At 43.0% G+C, this 22,200-nt stretch overlaps 1 protein-coding gene across 1 annotated transcript in view; it reads left to right on the forward strand.

The window, feature by feature from the left end:
* The window catches only part of LOC124544914 (cytochrome P450 6j1-like), a 136,255-nt gene extending 114,299 nt beyond the window's left edge, over positions 1-21,956 (forward strand). Inside the window, exon 8 of the mRNA XM_047123653.1 lies at positions 20,565-21,956. Coding sequence (XP_046979609.1) covers positions 20,565-20,737 — 173 coding nt within the window. The 3' untranslated portion in view covers positions 20,738-21,956. The remainder of the gene's footprint in view (positions 1-20,564) is intronic.
* Positions 21,957-22,200: the final 244 nt, after the last annotated feature.

The following is a 22,200-nucleotide window of genomic DNA, read 5'->3' on the forward strand; positions in this document are numbered from 1 at the left end:
TAGTAAAATGGAAGCATACACGCAAAGAAAGCGGGAAAAGATGCAAAATGCTGTGTAAGAAAGTAAAACGTAAGGAAAATGAGAAAGGAGCGTCAACCTGTTCCTGGTAGCTTTGGTCAGTAAATGTCATACCCGCAATTCCTGAACGTTCTGTGTGTTGCATAAATATCGGGCGTTACCTCATACACGATTGCCTTCATCACATACGGAATCAATGTCTTACTAGAGTCCCCTAAAAACCGAAAGCGTCGAACGGTCTAGAAACGGAGTGAAGATATACAAAGGACCGGCTAACTGCGAAACATTTTTGTGCTACATAGTTATCCTACTGTCTATTACTTAAAAGTAAACAGTGTTTATAACGAAAGTAAAATATTCGCTGTTTAATTTAGGTTTCATTCGAAAACTGTTGCTTTGTACGCTGAAACAAAGGGATGTTGTGTTAAAAATAAAGAAAGCAATGCAACATAGATTTATCATATAGCAATAGAAAACGCAATTTCCTCAACAAAAAGATAAAAGTAAAAAAATACGAAAAACAAAAGTGTATCACACATTGGTTCAATAATTCGTCGAATGTATGTTCCTGTTATTCATAAATACATTTCGCATTTATCAGTAATAAGAGCTATCTCCTGCTTTGATCATGACGAAGAAAGTTCTATTGAGTACAGAATAAATTATATATGTTAGTGCACGTAAACTCTACTTGCATCAAAAGTAATTGCTTTGGTTACATGAAACTGCAGAAATTATGCGATCAAATAGTTTTTGTTACTTGTAAAAGGCAATTTATATTCGGTAAGTATATGAAATACGCTATAGACTAACAATGAATGAGATGTGGTTCTGATTTTGTGCAAAACAGACAACCAAACAAACAAAAATCAAAGAGAAGTCATCGACTTCCAATTTCTCTTTTACACATTCATTCACATTAATTTATATTTCTTTTCCTACCAGTGCTACCAATACTACCGGTAATCCAACGACTCACTACGTCATTTATGTAGTGTAACAGACCAGTGGAATCGTAATTTAGGTAGGGTTGCGGGCTTTCGATTATTAAATGAGGTGTTGGCCCTCAACCTACGTACCCTCAGACTCAGAGTTGAAATATTAAAAGTTTTGTCTGGTTTCGTTGTCTAGGGGCTGAGATACGTGGTTGCCGCATTGCACGCCAAACACTGCTGAGTCTACAGTATACAATATGAACACACACATGAATAGAATGCTCGATGGTTCCTATCACTCGGCAATTGCGAATTTTGAATGTAACTTAGCAATTTGTAAGTGAAAAATTGCAATTAAATAAAATCTGCAAGTACTATTTTTAACGACTTTAAATGATGAGTACGATAGCAGAATCACCTTTAAGAATGCCGTTTATTACTGCAAACACTTATTGGTGTCCAGCAATTAAATAAAATATAAGTTGAGTAACAGCGAGTAACAGGGAAACAATAGATTCCCACATGACGTAATTAGTTATGAACAACAACATAACGCATAACGTCTTCACTGCAGAAACCATGGAAGTCTCACAACTGCACAAGTCGGCACTACGAAATATTTCTATCTCCCGCAACCACACTCAAACTTGTCAACTCTGCCAGTAGTTCCTGCCACCGACCGTCACTGCTTCCCATCCAGCACTCTGCGCCAGTGCGTCCATCGCGCCGTACCGTCCAGGACTCTCTCCTGTCCTGTGCGACTGTCCCTCGCACCACGCTGTTCAGAACTCCCAGTGTCCTGTGCGAATGTCCCTTGAGTCACACCGTTCAGAACTCCCTCGGTGTCCTCTCCTCTACTGTCTCTCCACGTGTCCTTTTTGGAACGATCGCTGTGATTGGCTAGAGTGCTCCCGCCCTGTCTCCAAGTCAATGCACATGCACAAACATAACGCAACACATTCGAAATACTGGATTTACATTTAAATAATTTGAAATTAAATAAATATTTCTATGGCTGAACCATAAACACGCAGTAACACACATTATTAAACACACAAACAAAGAAAATAAACATATATCAAAGGAATAGAAGCAAAAGGTAGGCCAGTAGCGTAATGTCTCTGTGCTTTCTAAAACACAGTAAATATTTAACCAATCTCTTCATGAATAGTATATATCAGATATAAACAAAGACATAGACGAATAAATATATTTATAAGCATGCTGCTACCGTTTTTTCCTTTAACTGTGGAGTACTTATGGCCTGACGCGATAGATAGTAATCGGCCACTTTGACCTCCAATAACTCTTGTACTCTTCAAGTTACATGCCTGTAATTTATACTAATTCAGGTTTACACTAATAGCTTTCCAGATACACGTCGATCGACAAAATCGGATGAACCGTTTAGATTTTGGAAATTCGTTGCTGGGTGTTACTTGTATAATTTATCATCAGATACAAAACTTTAAACTAATAAAGATATTGAAAATCTGATTACGTCATCAGATTTGTCATGCAAATAATGGTAATGTACATGTTTCTTTTTGAGGTATCATTATTCATCTGGCTACTATTAATTTCTATACGAACTGTGAAATGTCTGCCATTAAGATTTCACAAAGTCCACCGTCTTTGGGACTCCCAGCATGTCTCCTTCATCGACACAGCGTCAACGTGGCAGTTCCAGCCACGTGCTCACCCTGGACCACACGCTGGGGTACCCCACTTGTCCGGCACCATGCGTTCCCCCTGCCGAGCAGCCCGCGTGGCTACGCCAACTCCGAACTTAGAATATTTTCAGGGCACCACAACTCACCCGTTACCTCACAGGGTGCAACTCTAGTAAGTAATGAAAAGATACTGAATCGAATATGAAAAAATAACAAAACTTAAAAGAATGTATCAGTTGATAGGACACATCCTGAGCCCTGAAGGAATAGTGAATTTGGCAATTAAGGAAAGTGTGTGAAGAAAAATTGTGAGGAAGATCAAGGGTCGATTACAGTAAGATGGTTCAAGTCGTTGTCGGTAGGAGTAGTTGTACAGAGGTGCTTGCATAGGATATAATTATGTGGAGAAACGCATCAGACCAGTCTTCAGACTGAAGATTAAAACTTGTTGTTGCAGACAGCAACGTGGATGTGCACGACCTGATGGTGTGCTACACGACAGACGTGGTTTGTTCCACGTTTCTGGGCGTGAAGGGCGGCGCCCTGCAGGACCCTAAGGCTCCCATACGGCAGAGCCTAACTAGGATGCTTCGAGACGACTTGGTGGGCCGTCTGGCCCAGTCTATGAGCTTCCTGGCGCCCAAGGTGTTCGAGAAACTGAACGTCAACATCTTCAATAAGGAACTCGAGGATTTCCTTTCCAAGACCACTCAAGAGGTATGGCTTCAAAAAATGAATTATTTCAAGTCTTCGACTGCCCAGCATCTAAATTCTATTATAAAATGTTATGCGAGAAATGAAGGTATTACGTAATCAGCATACGAATTTCACAGTTACACTGTTTGACATGCTATCTCAATAGTGATGGTATCTTCGATGACGTATTAACTATGTAGATATTTGTCATTTTCTGTAATTGATAGTAACCATATTCACATTAATTAACTATAAAATCTGGTACTTGTCTTCGTTGTTATCCTCCGCTTTTCCACTTTGAATAGACAATCTACAAAGTTCAGTTTCGTTTATAAAGATAGCGCCTGTTCCTAAATAACGAGGTATTTTTTAAGTTCTTTCCTCCTGCATTTTTCATAGTAAACAAGCAAACTCTTCCACAGTAATTAACCAACTTTCACAGAAACACAACTTCCTAGGAATGCAAAAACATTTCTGTTACAACTGACTCGACAAAGAGTCCTAATAAACTTTTCGTCCCGGCAAGTAAGAGACAGAGAAACAGAGATATTACAGTTGTAAGCAAAGAGTCTGAGCATTTAGATAACTGGCCTTGAAATTATTTAAATTCACTTTACGCAGATGTGCATGACTATCATAAAATTTAGTGAAAACTCTGTTGATAAAAACTTTACAAAATTAACATTTATGCTTTTCCTTAATTAAGTACAAAATTGTTCAATTCATATCAAATGAAAGGAGTAGAAATTGATTTACACAAAGTTGTTTTTAATAAATGAACTGATTTGAATCGAAGGGTTCTTAATACGCATATTTGAGCTTAACTGCATCATAACTGAAACGCTCCAAAAACTTTGCCGATTTAAATTTAGCTTCGCATCGAAATTTCATAAATCTTTTCTTGAGCAGCTGACTCCCCAGGTGTGAACTGGTAAAAGCAGAAAGATTTCAGACAGGTGCTGTTTCGTTTATAGCCACTGTATGGTGTGACGTTACCATGTCCGCTTTCTGAGCTTTTTCTGTCTCTGTTTGCAGACAATGGACTACCGCAAGAAAAACGGCGTTGTGCGAGAAGACAGCATCGACCTGCTGATGCGCGTCCTTGACGAGTCGAAGCGCATGGTGGACGAGAGTGGTCAGGAATTCAGTACGTACTCTCCTGACACACCACAGTGTGCCACTTCTGCTGTATATGGAAAACTAAGTAGGAAATTCCTGTTTAACCCCTTGGGAAACTAATGTGTAGGAAAACTAATGTGTAGGTATGTGTTGACCTTGCCATTCTTGATCTTTTCGCGATCTTGCAGTTTGCTGGTATATAGCTTTGAACAATTTTTCAGCCCCAAGTTGGCAAGTTATTTGATCTGGTGTCCTTCGTTAATAGCACTATACGTAAATCATTTGGGATCATAGATTTATTATGCTTTCTAAACTGGAGAGCTTATATACAGTAATTAAATATAAGTCTCTTATGCATCAAGTTGTGATTACACGAATTGGAATAATGTACCTCAGTGTGCAGTCAGTTGAAAGACAAATGGGTTACATAATTAATGTACCTCATAGCTGTTTTTACTTCCGCATGAATAATCTGCTTTGGTCCGTGATGAAGGTTACTTTTTTAAAGTTACATAATATCTTACCGTGACGTTTTTGAACAAAAAATATGTAATGTCCCTCATCCACAAACTAAGCTTTCAGAAGTTCAATAGTTCTACTGGATTTTTTGATACTCTCAGTTTCACTTTCCTCAGTATTACCTTTTACAACGAGGCGAATCGAACAGTGGCTGGCTGACATTTACTCATGTATGTTACTGTCACTGCATTTCATTACCTGGCAGTACATATTGACGATGAAGCACATTGTTCCTTTCACACTGCCTTGGCTTTTCTAGAATTCTCCAAATAAACCGAAGCTGACCATGTACCTTCCCAACCATCAACATTACGTTCTAGGCGCTGCAGTCCTGAACCGCACGACTGCTACGTTCGCAGGTTCGAATCCTGCCTCGGGCATGGATGTGTGTGATGTGCTTAGGTTAGTTAGGTTTAAGTAGTTCTAAGTTCTAGGGGACTGATGACCTCAGATGTTAAGTCCCATAGTGCTCAGAGCCACGTGATCGTTCCACTTCATTAGCTTTGCAACTCTATGTGTTACGGAGGGGTTACTTCAAGCCGTTGTTACACGAAACCCCTGTAAGCTCGGAAGAGGAATTTGTTGGTGGGGTCCTAGCTACACGTCCTTCTGTTCAACAGGCAACAGGTGTTACAGTGAGATGGTGGAAAATTTTATTCACTCATTAATGAATATAGGATATGGTCGGTAGTCATTTTGAAGTTTATGTCGATTAAACAACGAAATATTCGTTTTGGTTATTTGTTATATTGGTGCACTATACGTAAAAACTCATAACAGCCAAATGAAAATATACTAACTCCTGTGTGTCACCCTGCATGATGAGAAAAGAAAGCGGCCATCCTTTATGAAGGAACGACCCTGGCATTTACCTCGACTTGTTTAGGAAAATCACGGAAAAACGAACTGTGGCGGCTCTATGGGGATTTTAACTGACATCTTTCCAAATGTGACTCCAGTGTGCTAACCGCTGTGCCACTTTGCTCGGCACGTCGGACGTTTCGGTGACGTTAATGAAGGAGTATTATTGGCCATTACGAAAGGTCATTACAAATAAAGCAGGTGAAATAATTTGTTCAGTGAGAGACAGTGGAGACGTAGAACCTTTGTTTCTTTTTGTGGCCAGAATTCGACCAGAGGGACGTTGTGGCGCAGGTGCTGAGCTTCCTATCGGCTGGCTTCGAGACCTCCGCCTCGACCATGATGTTCACACTGTACGAGCTGGCCCTGAACCAGGAACTGCAGCAGCGCATCCGACAGCAGGTGAAGGAGGTGGCCGCCAAGCATGGCGGCATCACGTATGAAGCGGTCGCGGAGATGACCGACCTCATAAACACCGTCAACGGTGAGTGTCTCGTCATTTATTCTTTTATCCTCTAGAGCTAGAAGGAAACACATAAATCTGTAGCTACAAATATACACTTACAAATCACCACACAACATCCACTGGGTAATTATAATTAAATTGACATTGTTCCGACTGCTGCAGTGCGGGATGTATATATCGCAGGGTGCTGAGGCATCGTAGGTATGCTCGTTAATCGATGCACTGCCAGAGTACGCTGAAAAAATATTAGTTCCACGTCCTGCCACCAGGTGAAAACACGACGTTGTAAATGTGAAATGTTTCCTGTTTTGGAGTCAATACACTGTTTGACTCTTGGCGACATGTGTTGATTTCTTTTGTGAAGTGACTGTTGGTGTAAAGTGTTAGGAAGGTTGAGGTTTACTATACAAAACGCACAGACTGTTGAGAAGAAAGACACTACACTTCTGGTAAAGAAAGCTGGCAATAGCTGCGCTACATTTCTGGAATATCGCCGACAGAGACAGCTGTGAGGAGGCTCCATGTCATTAAATGGGCCAAAGAATGTGATCAAGAAATCTGAAGAAACAAGTGAATTAGGTAGTGCAGCAGGAAGAGAGAGGGGGCCCATTTCCATGACAGTTGTTGATGAAGTTGTTGAAGCCTCAGATTCTGCAGCCAGTGAGTGCTCAAGCTGCATCACGGAAATTGTCTCTCCAGTGATCAGCGGTTCGTAAAATTTTTGCGACGCATTTCACACCGATATCGCTATAGGATTCAGAATGTGGGCCAAATGCAGCCACCAGATAGGCTACAAAGACTTCACTTTTCGTTTTTTGGCACTCATGGAAATGGATGACACGTGGCCTGGGAAAATTCTTTGGTCCGTTTTCCTTCGAGGAGAAGGTATCTCATGTTCCTGTTAGGTGTACATTGATATCTGCACATTATAAGGATCTCCTTGTGCAACACGTTTTAATATTTTTGTGGGATCTGAAATTTAAAAACCTCTCTCACACCGGCCTGATTCAGCTTCACTGATCAAGATAGTAAAAAACATGCGTATATTAAGAGAATTTTCATTCACAAAGCAGGCTTATCACATTCACGCAGTTCAATACTGTTCTATCCTGATTAAATTGAGCTTAACTTAAATTCTATACGGCAGTGAAGCAATTTCGAAGGCTCGGTGCGACGAAAATTGTCTGTCGATCTCCTGAAAACATTTGTAATAATTGTTAACTTCCGGTGATGACTTGGGGAAGACCGGAGATCTGCTGGTAAGACCGTGTTAGCCCATTTATTGAAAGTAATAAACCGGATACCTTGAGCGTACAAAACGGCAGGTTCGTCCAGTGTAAATCAGACGTTCCCCACTGATCCCGTGCAACACAGCGTAGTAAGCAGACACTGTCAATAATAATCAGTTAAATGATACGCGAACACACTTACTTTAGTTTAGTTCATGTATTAAAGTCCTTCTCATACAGAATCTCATCAAGATGGTGACTAGCTCAACAATACACATACACATCTTCGTTCTTTCACGGCTAATCGGCAAGATCTGAATCATGCTTTTCATAAGAGAAAACATAGATAGCAGAGAAGCTATTCCATGGAGTAAATGCACGCTCCAAGGAATAATAGGGCTTGAAACTACTTTGCATTGATAATCATCGTATATTAAAGTTTAGGAATCGGTAAGATAAGAAGAGATATTTCGAGATAAGTACTGAGTTATATAATTTATAAAATTTCTAGAATATCATTCTGGAAACATCCCCCAGGCTGTGGCTAAGCCATGTCTCCGCAATATCCTTTCTTTCAGGAGTGCTAGTTCTGCTAGGTTCGCAGGAGAGCTTCTGTAAAGTTTGGAAGGTAGGAGACGAGGTACTGGCAGAAGTAAAAATGTGAGAACCGGGGGTGAGTCGTGCTTCGGTAGCTCAGTTGGTAGAGCACTTGCCCGCGAAAGGCAAAGGTCCCGAGTTCGAGTCTCGGTCGGGCACACAGTTTTAATCTGCCAGGAAGTTTTATAAAATTTCTGAAAATATCGCGGAGAGACCGCTGCAAGAGACATTACAACGTGATTCCAGCTTTGTATGAACTCAACTGTGTCCACACAACTTTTCCCATGCAGGATAGGATGACACCACATTTCGCTTGCTAGGTGTAAAATTTGCTTCGAGAAACCTTCGGTAACGACCGCATCATCTCTAGGCAGTTTTAAGAGGTGTGGCTTCCAAGATCTCCCGACCTAAATCCTCGGGCCTCTTGGTTGTTGGAATAGCTGAAATATGCAGAATGAGATTTTCACTCTGCAGCGGAGTGTGCGCTGATATGAAACTTCCTGGCAGATTAAAACTGTGTGCCCGACCGAGCCTCGAACTCGGGACCTTTGCCTTTCGCGGGCAAGTGCTCTACCAACTGAGCTACCGAAGCACGACTCACGTCCGGTACCCACAGCTTTACTTCTGCCAGTATCTCGTCTCCTACCTTCCAAACTTTACAGAAGCTCTTCTGCGAAACATGCAGAACTAGCACTCCTGAAAGAAAGGATGTAGCGGAGACATGGCTTAGCCACAGCCTGGGGGATGTTTCCAGAATGAGATTTTCACTCTGCAGCGGAGTGTGCGCTGATATGAAACTTCCTGGCAGATTAAAACTGTGTGCCCGACCGAGACTCGAACTCGGGACCTTTGCCTTTCGCGGGCAAGTGCTCTACCAACTGAGCTACCGAAGCACGACTCACGTCCGGTACCCACAGCTTTACTTCTGCCAGTATCTCGTCTCCTACCTTCCAAACTTTACAGAAGCTCTTCTGCGAACCATGCAGAACTAGCACTCCTGAAAGAAAGGATATAGCGGAGACATGGCTTAGCCACAGCCTGGGGGATGTTTCCAGAATGAGATTTTCACTCTGCAGCGGAGTGTGCGCTGATATGAAACTTCCTGGCAGATTAAAACTGTGTGCCCGACCGAGACTCGAACTCGGGACCTTTGCCTTTCGCGGGCAAGTGCTCTACCAACTGAGCTACCGAAGCACGACTCACGTCCGGTACCCACAGCTTTACTTCTGCCAGTATCTCGTCTCCTACCTTCCAAACTTTACAGAAGCTCTTCTGCGAAACCATGCAGAACTAGCACTCCTGAAAGAAAGGAAATAGCGGAGACATGGCTTAGCCACAGCCTGGGGGATGTTTCCAGAATGAGATTTTCACTCTGCAGCGGAGTGAGCGCTGATATGAAACTTCCTGGCAGATTAAAACTGTGTGCCCGACCGAGACTCGAACTCGGGACCTTTGCCTTTCGCGGGCAAGTGCTCTACCAACTGAGCTACCGAAGCACGACTCACGTCCGGTACCCACAGCTTTACTTCTGCCAGTATCTCGTCTCCTACCTTCCAAACTTTACAGAAGCTCTTCTGCGAACCATGCAGAACTAGCACTCTCTCCGCTGCAGAGTGAAAATCTCATTCTGGAAACATCCCCCAGGCTGTGGCTAAGCCATGTCTCCGCTACATCCTTTCTTTCAGGAGTGCTAGTTCTGCATGGTTCGCAGAAGAGCTTCTGTAAAGTTTGGAAGGTAGGAGACGAGATACTGGCAGAAGTAAAGCTGTGGGTACCGGACGTGAGTCGTGCTTCGGTAGCTCAGTTGGTAGAGCACTTGCCCGCGAAAGGCAAAGGTCCCGAGTTCGAGTCTCGGTCGGGCACACAGTTTTAATCTGCCAGGAAGTTTCATATCAGCGCACACTCCGCTGCAGAGTGAAAATCTCATTCTGGAAACATCCCCCAGGCTGTGGCTAAGCCATGTCTCCGCTATATCCTTTCTTTCAGGAGTGTTAGTTCTGCATGGTTCGCAGAAGAGCTTCTGTAAAGTTTGGAAGGTAGGAGACGAGATACTGGCAGAAGTAAAGCTGTGGGTACCGGACGTGAGTCGTGCTTCGGTAGCTCAGTTGGTAGAGCACTTGCCCGCGAAAGGCAAAGGTCCCGAGTTCGAGTCTCGGTCGGGCACACAGTTTTAATCTGCCAGGAAGTTTCATATCAGCGCCCACTCCGCTGCAGAGTGAAAATCTCATTCTGGAAACATCCCCCAGGCTGTGGCTAAGCCATGTCTCCGCTACATCCTTTCTTTCAGGAGTGCTAGTTCTGCATGTTTCGCAGAAGAGCTTCTGTAAAGTTTGGAAGGTAGGAGACGAGATACTGGCAGAAGTAAAGCTGTGGGTACCGGACGTGAGTCGTGCTTCGGTAGCTCAGTTGGTAGAGCACTTGCCCGCGAAAGGCAAAGGTCCCGAGTTCGAGTCTCGGTCGGGCACACAGTTTTAATCTGCCAGGAAGTTTCAGCTGAAATATGGTCTCTATCAGGGATGTATTCGGATTCTTCCTGATCTGAAGGATAGCGTACGACGACATATGGTTGTAATTACACTGGATATGCTGTGAGCAACTGTCGACCATGCCATGTTACGGATGCAGCATGTTGCTGAGTCGGGAAAACATATTGAACACATGTAGTAACTTATAACCACATCCTAATAAACGTGCTAGAACCACCGTTATCATGTGTTTGACCCTTCCTCACCTTTTCCTGCACCCACACCATATTTTTCTGACTGTTTCCAGCGCTACATTTTCACCAGTTGGTAAAAAGTGGAACTATAATTTTTTTTCAGCATACTCTGCGGGCGGACGAATATATCTACGACGTTTCATCGCCGTGCAATGCACAGCCTCCACTGCAGCCCTCCGTTTAATTACAACTAAGCGGTACATCTACCTTTACGCCTCACATGCCACCATATGATGTTGGTGACGGGTACGTAGTGTCCTTGATGAATTTCATTTTAAGGGCACATTTCCGTGCCTTGCGTTTCGTCTTCTAATGCTGAAGCCATAACCAGAGGCTATAAAGACTCAGACAGCTGCCGCAAATTTAAACAAGGCTCTGAAAGAAAGTTGAACCATTTATATGTTTCCACGCAACGGACAGTTTGTGACTCAAACGCAAGTTTATCAAAATAACTAAAAAATAAAAAAACAAATTCATTTACAAGGCGAAAAGGCATCCTCCGTTGGAATGGGGATTGTGAGCAGGCAGTAAAATCGTGACATGAGAAATTCAGAACATGGAAAACTAACAAATCAGAACTTGGCATGCTCCTGGATAGATGAAAAGAAGCTTCAGAGTTAAACAGACAAAAAAAAAAAAAAAAAAAAAGACATACGAGAGCAGTCAACTCCGTGAAACTAAAGAACATCTCCAAACAAACAAACGAGGTCTTCTTATAAAAACTTTTAGAACAAAGCTAAATGGATACCACCCCAAGATCGCTGCTTCAAGAAGGAAAACGGACAAGCCAAGAAAACTACAGAAACTTCACAAATACATTTATGAAACTTCTAAATTGCCCTCAACCCACAGAAAGGTGTATACCACAAGTTACCCTAAAACCCAGAAGACAACTGTTGCATGTCTTCTGTAATCAGCTAACCCGCAATCCTTAAAAGAAATTACTATGACCACGCAATAAATTTGGCAAACTGTGAAAATTCCATATGAGTGAAGAACCCCTTTAATATACTCGCTATATAAAGAGGAAGACAGAATGAATATTACGATTTATAGGGGGATTTCCATTCTCCCTGTCACGTACAACATTCTGTATCAACGTCCCCTGGACCGAGTATAGTTGCTACCTGGCTGCAAAATTGGCGAATATCTAGCATGTTTCATACCAGATAGGTTTTGCCTAGAACAACCTTTTGTTCTGAAACTAATTCTCTAGCATCAACATATTTATAATAAGTAGGTAGATGGAGTCATAAGTTTTGTAAAATCTGGGAAGGAACAATAGCTTGTAACTCTCTCTCCCAAATTCTGAGAAAGGTCTTGACCTGAAAACCGCTGCAGTTGTTAGTGAAACACTAAGTGACACAAACACTAAGGTAGAATTCAGGAGAGAAATTTCGGAAAATTTTGAAACTGAATCAGGAGTGAGAGTAGGTGATGGACTCTACCACTGCATTTCAACAGTGTGTTGGAAAAGTAATCTAACAGAGCCGAAACCTAAAATAAGAGTTTGAAATTGACGAACGAACCAAAATAAAAGACCTGGTATTAGAACGCTTAGCTTTTGCAGACTGTCTGGTGACTTTGTGTCAGTGCAAGTAGTGCAAAAACAACAGAAATTCTGAAATGAACAGCACGGATAGTAGGACTCCAAATATCAACTGAAAAAAGTACATGCAGCGGCCTGAGAACCATAAATATAAAAACTAAATACGTAAAAATCGAGAGAACTTCTCATTTCAAATATGTAGATGAAACCAGTCAGGGAAGAAACTTGGAAAAGATTGGTTAGGAAATTTGTGATCACTTAGTGTAAACAACTTTCAGGATTACGAAAGACATCTATAACAAAAAATGCATCGCAAAATACGCCAAACTGAGTCATCAAATGAGAGTGTCTTTATCGGACTGAAATACTGGTTTGAAACAGGAAGATGGACATTGAAGAACACGATAAAAGAGAAAGAAAAGTAATCAAGGAAATTTTAGGTGCAAACTATAGACTACTGAAGAGATTACATACAGGTCAAGACCAAGTAAAAAAATTGAAAACTATACCAATATTAATTCTGATATTAAAAAAGGCTAAAATTGCATGGGCATATTAAAAGAATGGAACCAAGAAAATTGATTAGATAGGTTGTGGAATTCTACGGAAGGAGCAGTAAAGGTAAAACTGTAACAATAAAATGTTGGTGAAGTTAGAGAAAACCTAAAGCAATCAGAAGCCACACAACTGGCTATAGCAGAATAAATTCAACGTTTGGGTAGTTGGCCTAGCAGTAGGACCTAAGACGAGCGAAAAGCTTGGTCTGGCGAGCGGAAAAGATTACATTCTGAGATAATGACAGTAATATAGGCGAGAAGAAAAGCTAAAAGAAAACCCCTGTTCTCCAGTAGCACCCAAACGTGAATAATAATAATATTTATACCAATATTAATAATAATCATATAACATAATTTTCAAGATGCAACAAGTTTTTCCTTCGACTGGGCTACCCTAACTGCTTCTGAGTGTTTTTTAAAGAAAGTGTCAAAAATTAAGTTATGCAGTACTTTCATACCGAGTTAGATGGTATGTTCCTTTTAGCTATCCCCCACAAAAATGTGTTACGTCACTGCGAATGAGAGCTGATTGTGACTTCCGACAGATGTTAGTAATGTTGGTGATAATTTCGAAAAAGGAAACTTGAAGCGAAAACTTTAATCTCACTAGAGGACTTAACAAGGTAGCCTAAAAGTGAACTAACTTATACGAAAAGAGACGGATACTTTGAAGCAATTATACACTACTGGCCATTAAAATTGCTACACCACGAAGATGGTGTGCTACTGACGCGAAATTTAACCGACAGGAAGAAGATGCTGTGATAAGCAAATGATTAGCTTTTCAGAGCATTCACACAAGGTCGGCGCCGGTGGTGACACCTACAACGTGCTGCCATCAGGAAAGTTTCCAATACATTTCTCATACACAAACAGCAGTTGACCGGCGTTGCCTCGTGAAACGTTGTTGTGGTGCATCGTGTAAGGAGGAGAAATGCGTACCATCTCGTTTCCGACTTTGATAAAGATCGAATAGTAGTCTATCGCGATTGCGGTTATTCGTATCGCGACATTGCTGCTCCCGTTGGTCGAGATCCAATGACTGTTAGCAGAATATAGAATCGGTGGGTTCAGGAGGGTAATACGGAACGCCATGCTGGATCCCAACGGCATCGTATCACTAGCAGTCGAGATGACAGGCATCTTACCCGCATGGCTGTAACGGATCGCGCAGCCACGTCTCGATCCCTGAGTCAACAGATGGGGACGTTTGCAAGACAACAACCATCTGCACGAACAGTTCGATGACGTTTGCAGCAGCATGGACTATCAGCTCGGAGACCATGACTGCGGTTACCCTTGACGCTGAATCACAGACAGGAGTGCCTGCGATGGTGTAATCAACGACGAACCTGGGTGCACGAGTGGCAAAACGTCGTTTTGTCGGATGAACCAGGTTCTGTTTACGGCGTCGTGATGGTCGCATACGTGTTTGGCGACATCGCCGTGAACGCACATTGGAAGCGTGTATTCGTCATGGGGTGCCATTGGTTGCACGTCTCGGTCACCTCTTGTTCGCATTGACGGCACTTTGAACAGTGGACATTACATTTCAGATGTGTTAAAATCCGTGGCTCTCCCTTCATTCGATCCCAGCGAAACCCTACATTTCAGCAGGATAATACACGACCGCATGTTGCAGGTCCTGTACGGGCCTTTCTGGATACAGAAAATGTTCGGCTGCTGCCCTGGCCAGCACATTCTCCAGATCTCTCACCAACTAAATACGTCTGGCCAATGGTGGCCGAGCAACTGGTTCGTCATAATACACCAATCACTACTCTTTATGAACTGTGGTATCGTGTTGAAGCTGCATGGGCAGCTATACCTGTACACGCCATCCTAGCTCTATTTGACTCAATGCCCAGGCGTATCAAGGCCGTTATTACGGCCAGTGGTGGTTGTTCTGGGTACTGATTTCTCAGGATGTATGCACCCAAATTGCGTGAAAATGTTATCAAATGTCAGTTTTAGTATAATATGTTTGTCCAATGAATACCCGTTTATCATCTGCATTTCTTCTTGATGTAGCAATTTTAATGGCCAGTAGTGAATGTTGAAGCACGCTGTGTCTGTTAGATTACATATGAACATATCTACGAAAAGAAGGCGGGATTGGACAGAATTGTACCACAGTTGCGCTGATGGACTCCCTTCCGTGTGCTGTACGCAGAGGCCCTCCGCATGTACCCCGTGGTCAACTTCCTGGACCGGCGCTCGACGCGTGACTACCAGATCCCCGGCACGTCCGTGGTGCTGCCCAAGGACACTGGGGTGGTAGTCTCGGTGCTGGGCCTGCACTACGACCCCAAGTTCTGGCAGCAGCCGCACCGCTTCCTGCCCGACAGGTTCAGCGAGGAGAACTCCAAGGGGCGGCCCAACTACACCTACATGCCCTTTGGCGACGGGCCCAGGCAGTGCATTGGTAAGTACTTGACACACACCGTGGTTACGGTTGCCACAAGCCACACCACAAGTTGGGAAACGAGGCCAAATTTCTAGTACTTTAGTGTCGAGTTGAGATTTTCACACACAAATGTTTTATTCATATCTTACAGAAACTAGCAGTACGGCAATAAACAGCCTTTTAAACACGCCGCTAACGGCAATCTAGTAATTTATAGCAATACAACAATTTTAAAATTTCTTTTAAAAACGGCAATAAGTCATTTATAGCAATACAACAGTTTAAAATTTAAAAAAAGCACAGAAGCTAACAGTATGGCAATAACAACCTTTCAAAACACGCCGCTAACTGCAATCAAGTAATTTATAGCAATACCACAATTTAAAAAAATTTTTTTTAAAACACAGAAGCTAGCAGTACGGCAATAACAGCCTTTCAAAACACGCCGCTAACGGCAATCAAGAAATTTATAGCAATACAACAGTTTAAAATTTTTAAAGAACATTAGTAAACAGGCTACTAAAGTAAATACTGAACTTTGTTAATAAGGTACGGTGAGGTAGTGAAGCTACCAACACCACCATTAAAAAAAAATTTAAAGGTCTCAGCAAACACACGATTAATGGCAATAAAGGAATGGAGGAATTTAAAAAGGTTTTTTTAAATAAAAGTGTATCGGAATATCATTAGAACATAACAGATATGACAGACCCGTGTAAGGCGGCCACAAATCACCCACTCAGGGATGCTCAGGTTAGGCAGAATACTGACCAATTTAAATACGCCCGTAAACACAATTGCCACTCTCAGCTGGTCACTGCACCGACTTTTAGACAGCGAAAACTTGTAATAAGATGGCTTAACTTGCTGACAGAATTAGAGCTAACCGCGTGCATGGAAACATTACACCACACAGTCCTGAATGAGCGACCACATGATCAACCAACAAGAAGCATGAATTTACTCATAACACACGACAGAATAGCGAAACAAACTGCCAAAACTACACCTCCCATCGGGCAGTAACGAGAGGAGGAGGAAAGATGGTCCAAATGGCTCTGAGAACTACGGGACTTAACATCTTAGGTCATCAGTCCCCTAGAACTTAGAACTGCTTAAACCTAACTAACCTAAGCACATCACACACATCCATGCCCGAGGCAGCATTCGAGCCTGTGACCGTAGCAGATATCTACATCTACATCTACATCTACATCCATACTCCGCAAGCCACCTGACGGTGTGTGGCGGAGGGTACCCTGAGTACCTCTATCGGTTCTCCCTTCTATTCCAGTCTGTCTCGTATTGTTCGTGGAAAGAAGGATTGTCTGTATGCTTCTGTGTGGGCTCTAATCTCTCTGATTTTATCCTCATGGTCTCTTCGCGAGGTATACGTAGGAGGGAGCAATACACTGCTTGACTCGTCGGTGAAGGTATGTTCTCGAAACTTTAACAAAAGCCCGTACCGAGCTACTGAGTGTCTCTCCTGCAGAGTCTTCCACTGGAGTTTATCTATCATCTCCGTAACGCTTTCCCGATTACTAAATGATCCTGTAACGAAGCGCGCTGCTCTCCGTTGGATCTTCTCTATCTCTTCTATCAACCCTATCTGGTACGGAACCCACACCGCTGAGCAGTATTTAAGCAGTGGGCAAACAAGCGTACTGTAACCTACTTCCTTTGTTTTCGGATCGCATTTCCTTAGGATTCTTCCAATGAATCTCAGTCTGGCATCTGCTTTACCGACGATCAACTTTATATGATCATTCCATTTTAAATCACTCCTAATGCGTACTCCCAGATAATTTATGGAATTAACTGCTTCCAGTTGCTGACCTGCTATTTTGTAGCTAAATGATAAGGGATCTATCTTTCTATGTATTCGCAGCACATTACTCTTCTCGACATTGAGATTCAATTGCCACTCCCTGCACCATGCGTCAATTCGCTGCAGATCCTCCTGCATTTCAGTACAATTTTCCATTGTTACAACCTCTCGATACACCACAGCATCATCTGCAAAAAGCCTCAGTGAACTTCCGATGTCATCCACCAGGTCATTTATGTATATTGTGAACAGCAACGGTCCCATGACACTCCCCAGTGGCACGCCTGAAATCACTCTTACTTCGGAAGACTTCTCTCCATTGAGAATGACATGCTGCGTTCTGTTATCTAGGACTGGAGTGCCTAGAACCGCACGGCCACCGCGGCCGGCTGAGGAGGAAAGATCACAGTCTTCAATTACGCTGATGCCGCGGACAGGAAATCTGATCGCCAGAGGCCACAAGGCAGAAGAGACACTGGTTACGCAAACTTATTAGTTAATGATTAAACCTTCCACTAACTTAACTTGCAATTATGCTCGAACAGGCAGTACACGACCTCCGATGGCAAGGATCCACACATCCGACCGCGCACGCGTCGCCAGTGTACCAACACGCCACGGTCACGCGACAACACGCTCTGTCACCGGAGTTCACGTCTACTCTGCAACATTGACGGGTAGTGACCGCTCCTTCATGTTAGGTGTCCCCTTTTTAAACTCCAGTGTTGAAACGGAGGGTTTAAAGAAGCTTGTTAACGTCACACCAAGGCGAAATGAACAGCAACTACTCGTGGGGCGATTCTGTATACAACCAACACGCAGGGAGCTCTTCCGTCAACTCGACCCGCTCGTTACACACAACCGACATACATCACGTGGCGGCTCGGTACAGCCGACCACGCCTGGTCGGCGCTGGCGAGCCACCCTGCCCTCCCGTCTCCACCAGACTCTCTGAGCCCACGCCCCTACTTCCGCGCCACCACACAAAGTTACCACCGGTCAGAGGTCTCACTTCCTCCACAGCAGTTTCCCGGACGCAAAAACGCAGATATAGATAGCAGAGAGAAAAGACAACCAAGCAGCCACTTAATGACAGACAACATATCAAACAAACATGCCAGGGGAAGAAAAGGGAAACCAATGCAATCTAAACACAAGGTGTAGAACGAGTCGATACACGGATCAGTACTGTACTTCCGACACTCGCATAACAAGTTACACGCATTATATGAGTTATTTCTGGAAACTTTCTTGGGTCATTAAGTGGAATCATCGCCAGATCACTGAGTTACCAGGTGCAGCATACTTCATTAAGGACGTCACACGATCAAACAGACATAGAAGGTCGTCATAATCTACTTTTTCTGCTGCTTACAGCCTGTTCCGTCTTCACTAGAGCCATTCAGTTCAAATGGCTCTGAACACTATGGGACTTAACATCTGCGGTCGACAGTCCCCTAGACTTGGAACTAGTTAAACCTAACTAACATAAGGACATCACACACATTCATGCCCGAGGCAGGGTTCGAACCTGCGACCGTAGCAACAGCGCGGTTCCGGACTCAATCACCTAGAACCGCTCGGCCACAGTGGCCGGCAGAACCACTCATTCCTCAGTCGTCCTACATCTCCCTTTCCTGTTGGTGTGGTACTGACAACTTGTTTCACTAGTTTGTCTTCGCCCACTCTGTTGATATGCTGTATCAATTTTATGCTTCATTACTCTAGTTTTGTTCATTTATGCAGTATACAGGATGCTTTCCCTAAAAGGGTTCAAAAATGGCTCTGAGCACTATGGGACTTAACATCTGTGGTCATCAGTCCCCTAGAACTTAAAACTACTTAAACCTAACTAACCTAAGGACATCACACACATCCATGCCAGAGGCAGGATTCGAACCTGCGACCGTAGTAGTCGCGCGGTTCCGGACTGAGCGCCTGAACCGCTCCCTAAAAGGGACAAACTGAAAAGATCATATGGACGTATTCTCGGAAATGCGTTCCAAGACAAGTACAGCCACCTGAAGGTGGAGGTACTCGTAAATGACCTTTGACAGCGCTGCTATTGGGTTTGTGCATATGTTCGTACCGTTTTTCCTTAAGTTTAATAAACACGACAGATACGTATCAGATGAAGTGACTAGGGGGCGTGGGAAACGACTTCTCAATCCAACTGCTCTATACGGTTTTTTGTCGGGGGCGTTATCATGGAGTAGCAGCACTTCCCGCTGTTTCAAAAAATTGCTCTGAGCAGTATGGGACTTAACTGCTGTGGTCATCAGTCCCCTAGAACGTAGAACCACTTAAACCTAACTAACCTAAGGACATCACACACATCCATGCCAGAGGCAGGATTCGAACCTGCAACCGTAGCGGTCGCGCGGTTCCAGACTGTAGCGCCTAGAACCGCTCGGCCACTTCGGCCGGCTTCCCGCTGTTTTGCTGGTCTTTGTTGTTGTTGGACTGCGTCTTCAGGGCGTCTCAGTTGTTGACAGTAAACGTCAGTAGTGAAGTTACACCTTGGGCGGAACCAGTTCGTAGAACACCACACGGTCGCACCAGATGCATACATTATCTTTTGTGGACGTGCACAGGTCTTTGTACAGGGAGTTGCTGTTTTTCCATTCCTTTCCTTTCCTTCCGTTTGGATAAAGGCACCATTTCTCGTCACCGGTAACGATACGGGATAGGAATGGTCTGTGTTGTTCACAGAGCCAATTGATGACGAGCAAGCGGAGATTCACATATAGCCTCCCGCTGATTTCTGTGATTTTCACTTAGAGCATGCAGTGCCCATACACCAGACTTTCGAACCTTCCCCACTGCACGCAACTGTCGCACGATGGTGGAATGGTCCCAGTTCATCACATTCGCCAGATCTCGGGCATGCCGATGTGGATCATTGTGGATTAATGCGTTTAAACGATCTTCATCAAACCGCGAGAGTCTTCTTGAATATTGAGTCGCTAACGTCAAATGATCCTCCTTAAAAGGAGAAAATCATTTTCTTTTCACGCCCTGTCCAATGGCGTTATCCCCCCATTTCCGACATACTCTTGTGGCGGACACAGCACTGACAGAAAATGGATTTCTCCTTTTAAGTAGAACCGTTTTGACATTAGAGACTCTCCATGATCAGAAATATCTTCGGCGTTTGATGAAAATCATTTCAATGCATTAATACACAATGGTTCATGTCAGTGTAGTCGTGATTTCTATAGTCGTGGGAATCGAAAATTACCCCAGCGGTGGCAAACTGTTGTAAACAGTGAATGAGAATATGTTGCTGATGTGCGTCTGTTATGTTTATTAATCTTGTGGAAAATCATTGTGAACTTATACACCAACCGAAAATTTCTCCATAGTCTTACAAGTACGCTTTTTTTTTCAGGGATGAGGGCTGGTCAGATGCAGGTGCGTCTCGGCCTAGCGCACATCCTCAGCAACTTCGTCGTCGGCCCCACGGCGTACACGCCAGTCCCGCTGCCTCTGGACCCCAGGAACTTCATCCGAAGACCAGAAGGGTCGCTGGTGCTCAGCTTCCAACCTCTGGCGGCGCAGTGACACGTCGTGTGTAGCCAGTGTTCCACGTGCAGCACCTGCAAAAATGGACCGCCACCGTGACAGCTCGCACGCCTGCTTTGCTTCAAATGTTTTCAGTTCGTTCTACTTACTACTGTCATGGATCGGTGGCCTGAAAGGAGCACTAAGGAAGTGCGAGGAACGTCCAGAAATCCTTCTCATTGCAGCCAGGAATTTACTTACATACTTGTTATCGAAGTCACATGTCCTGCTTCGTCAGTAACTAATGAAATTATCCTCGTAGAACGTATGCATATTCAGAACATTAGTTACGCCAGAGTGTTACACGTATCTACTGCAACAGGTAAATGTGTCTAGGAACTATGTGGCTGTAGCACAGTTTCAGTATATCTGTTCTTTCCTTAGGCAGGCTGAATGTCTTGTGTGTGCATGTGTATAAGTCATGTACTCATGCTGCTAGATTTCTTTCTTTCTTTATTATATAAGATGTCATACACAGTGCGGGCACTCTTAGTATTTCACAGTATTAGTAATCGTTGCTAGCGCAGTCCAGTTACAATGGCACTGCTGTGTAAATATTACATCATAGGGCAGAGTTTAGGACTATAAATTGAGCGTAACTCCCATTTTTTCTCTAAACCGTTTCATTGCACTGTATCGCCTTTCAAGAGCTCTCGAATGTCGTTAACTAATTCTGTTTTTAGAACAGAATGTAACAGTATTAACGACGCAACAAAATACTCGTTCCTCTGTGTACCATCAAGTTCCAGAAACTTTGTGTTGATAACTTGATTTGTTCATGTAGTATATAGTTCGTATTTCGTGAACACTCTGTGCATATGAGACTGCTGACAATTAAATTTTTGCCTATGTTTATCTCTCTACGAAGCTCTTGTAAATAGCAAGCATTGTAAAATATATTTGATCAGTCAAGTAGCATAAATAGTTTGTTGTGAAGAACTTACAACTCTTTCCACCGATTCCACTTTCCAGTATGTTAATGATGGTAGAGAGTTTTGGAGGCAGTCTTCTAATACTCTTAATAGGAGAATCTTGTTACACAATGGGACACTCATACTTCATACCTATATACATCAGCTAAATGCATTTTTGTGGTCGACATGGAATACTGTATACGTAGCTATAATCAATCACAGCATAATAAGTGAAATAACAAAATAATGTTTTTTTTAATAGGTACATGTTATATTTTTTTGTCAATTCTCTGTGATAAGAGTAATGTAAGATACTTAAAGATTGAAATAAATCAATTTTTCTTAAAATGTCTGTGTATAATATAATGCATTTTAATTCCAAGTCTTTGTTTGATTCACTTCAGTATTAAAGAAAATCAATGAACAGTTTGACAAAACACGTACTTCCTTCCTCACTTCTTCCACTCGATACACGTTCTAAATGAAGCATATTGAATAATAAATAAGAGATATAAAAGGACAAGGACAATATTTCTCGGACTGATAGAA

This window comes from Schistocerca americana, chromosome 8 (assembly GCF_021461395.2).
Source record: "Schistocerca americana isolate TAMUIC-IGC-003095 chromosome 8, iqSchAmer2.1, whole genome shotgun sequence".
NCBI lineage: Eukaryota > Metazoa > Arthropoda > Insecta > Orthoptera > Acrididae > Schistocerca > Schistocerca americana.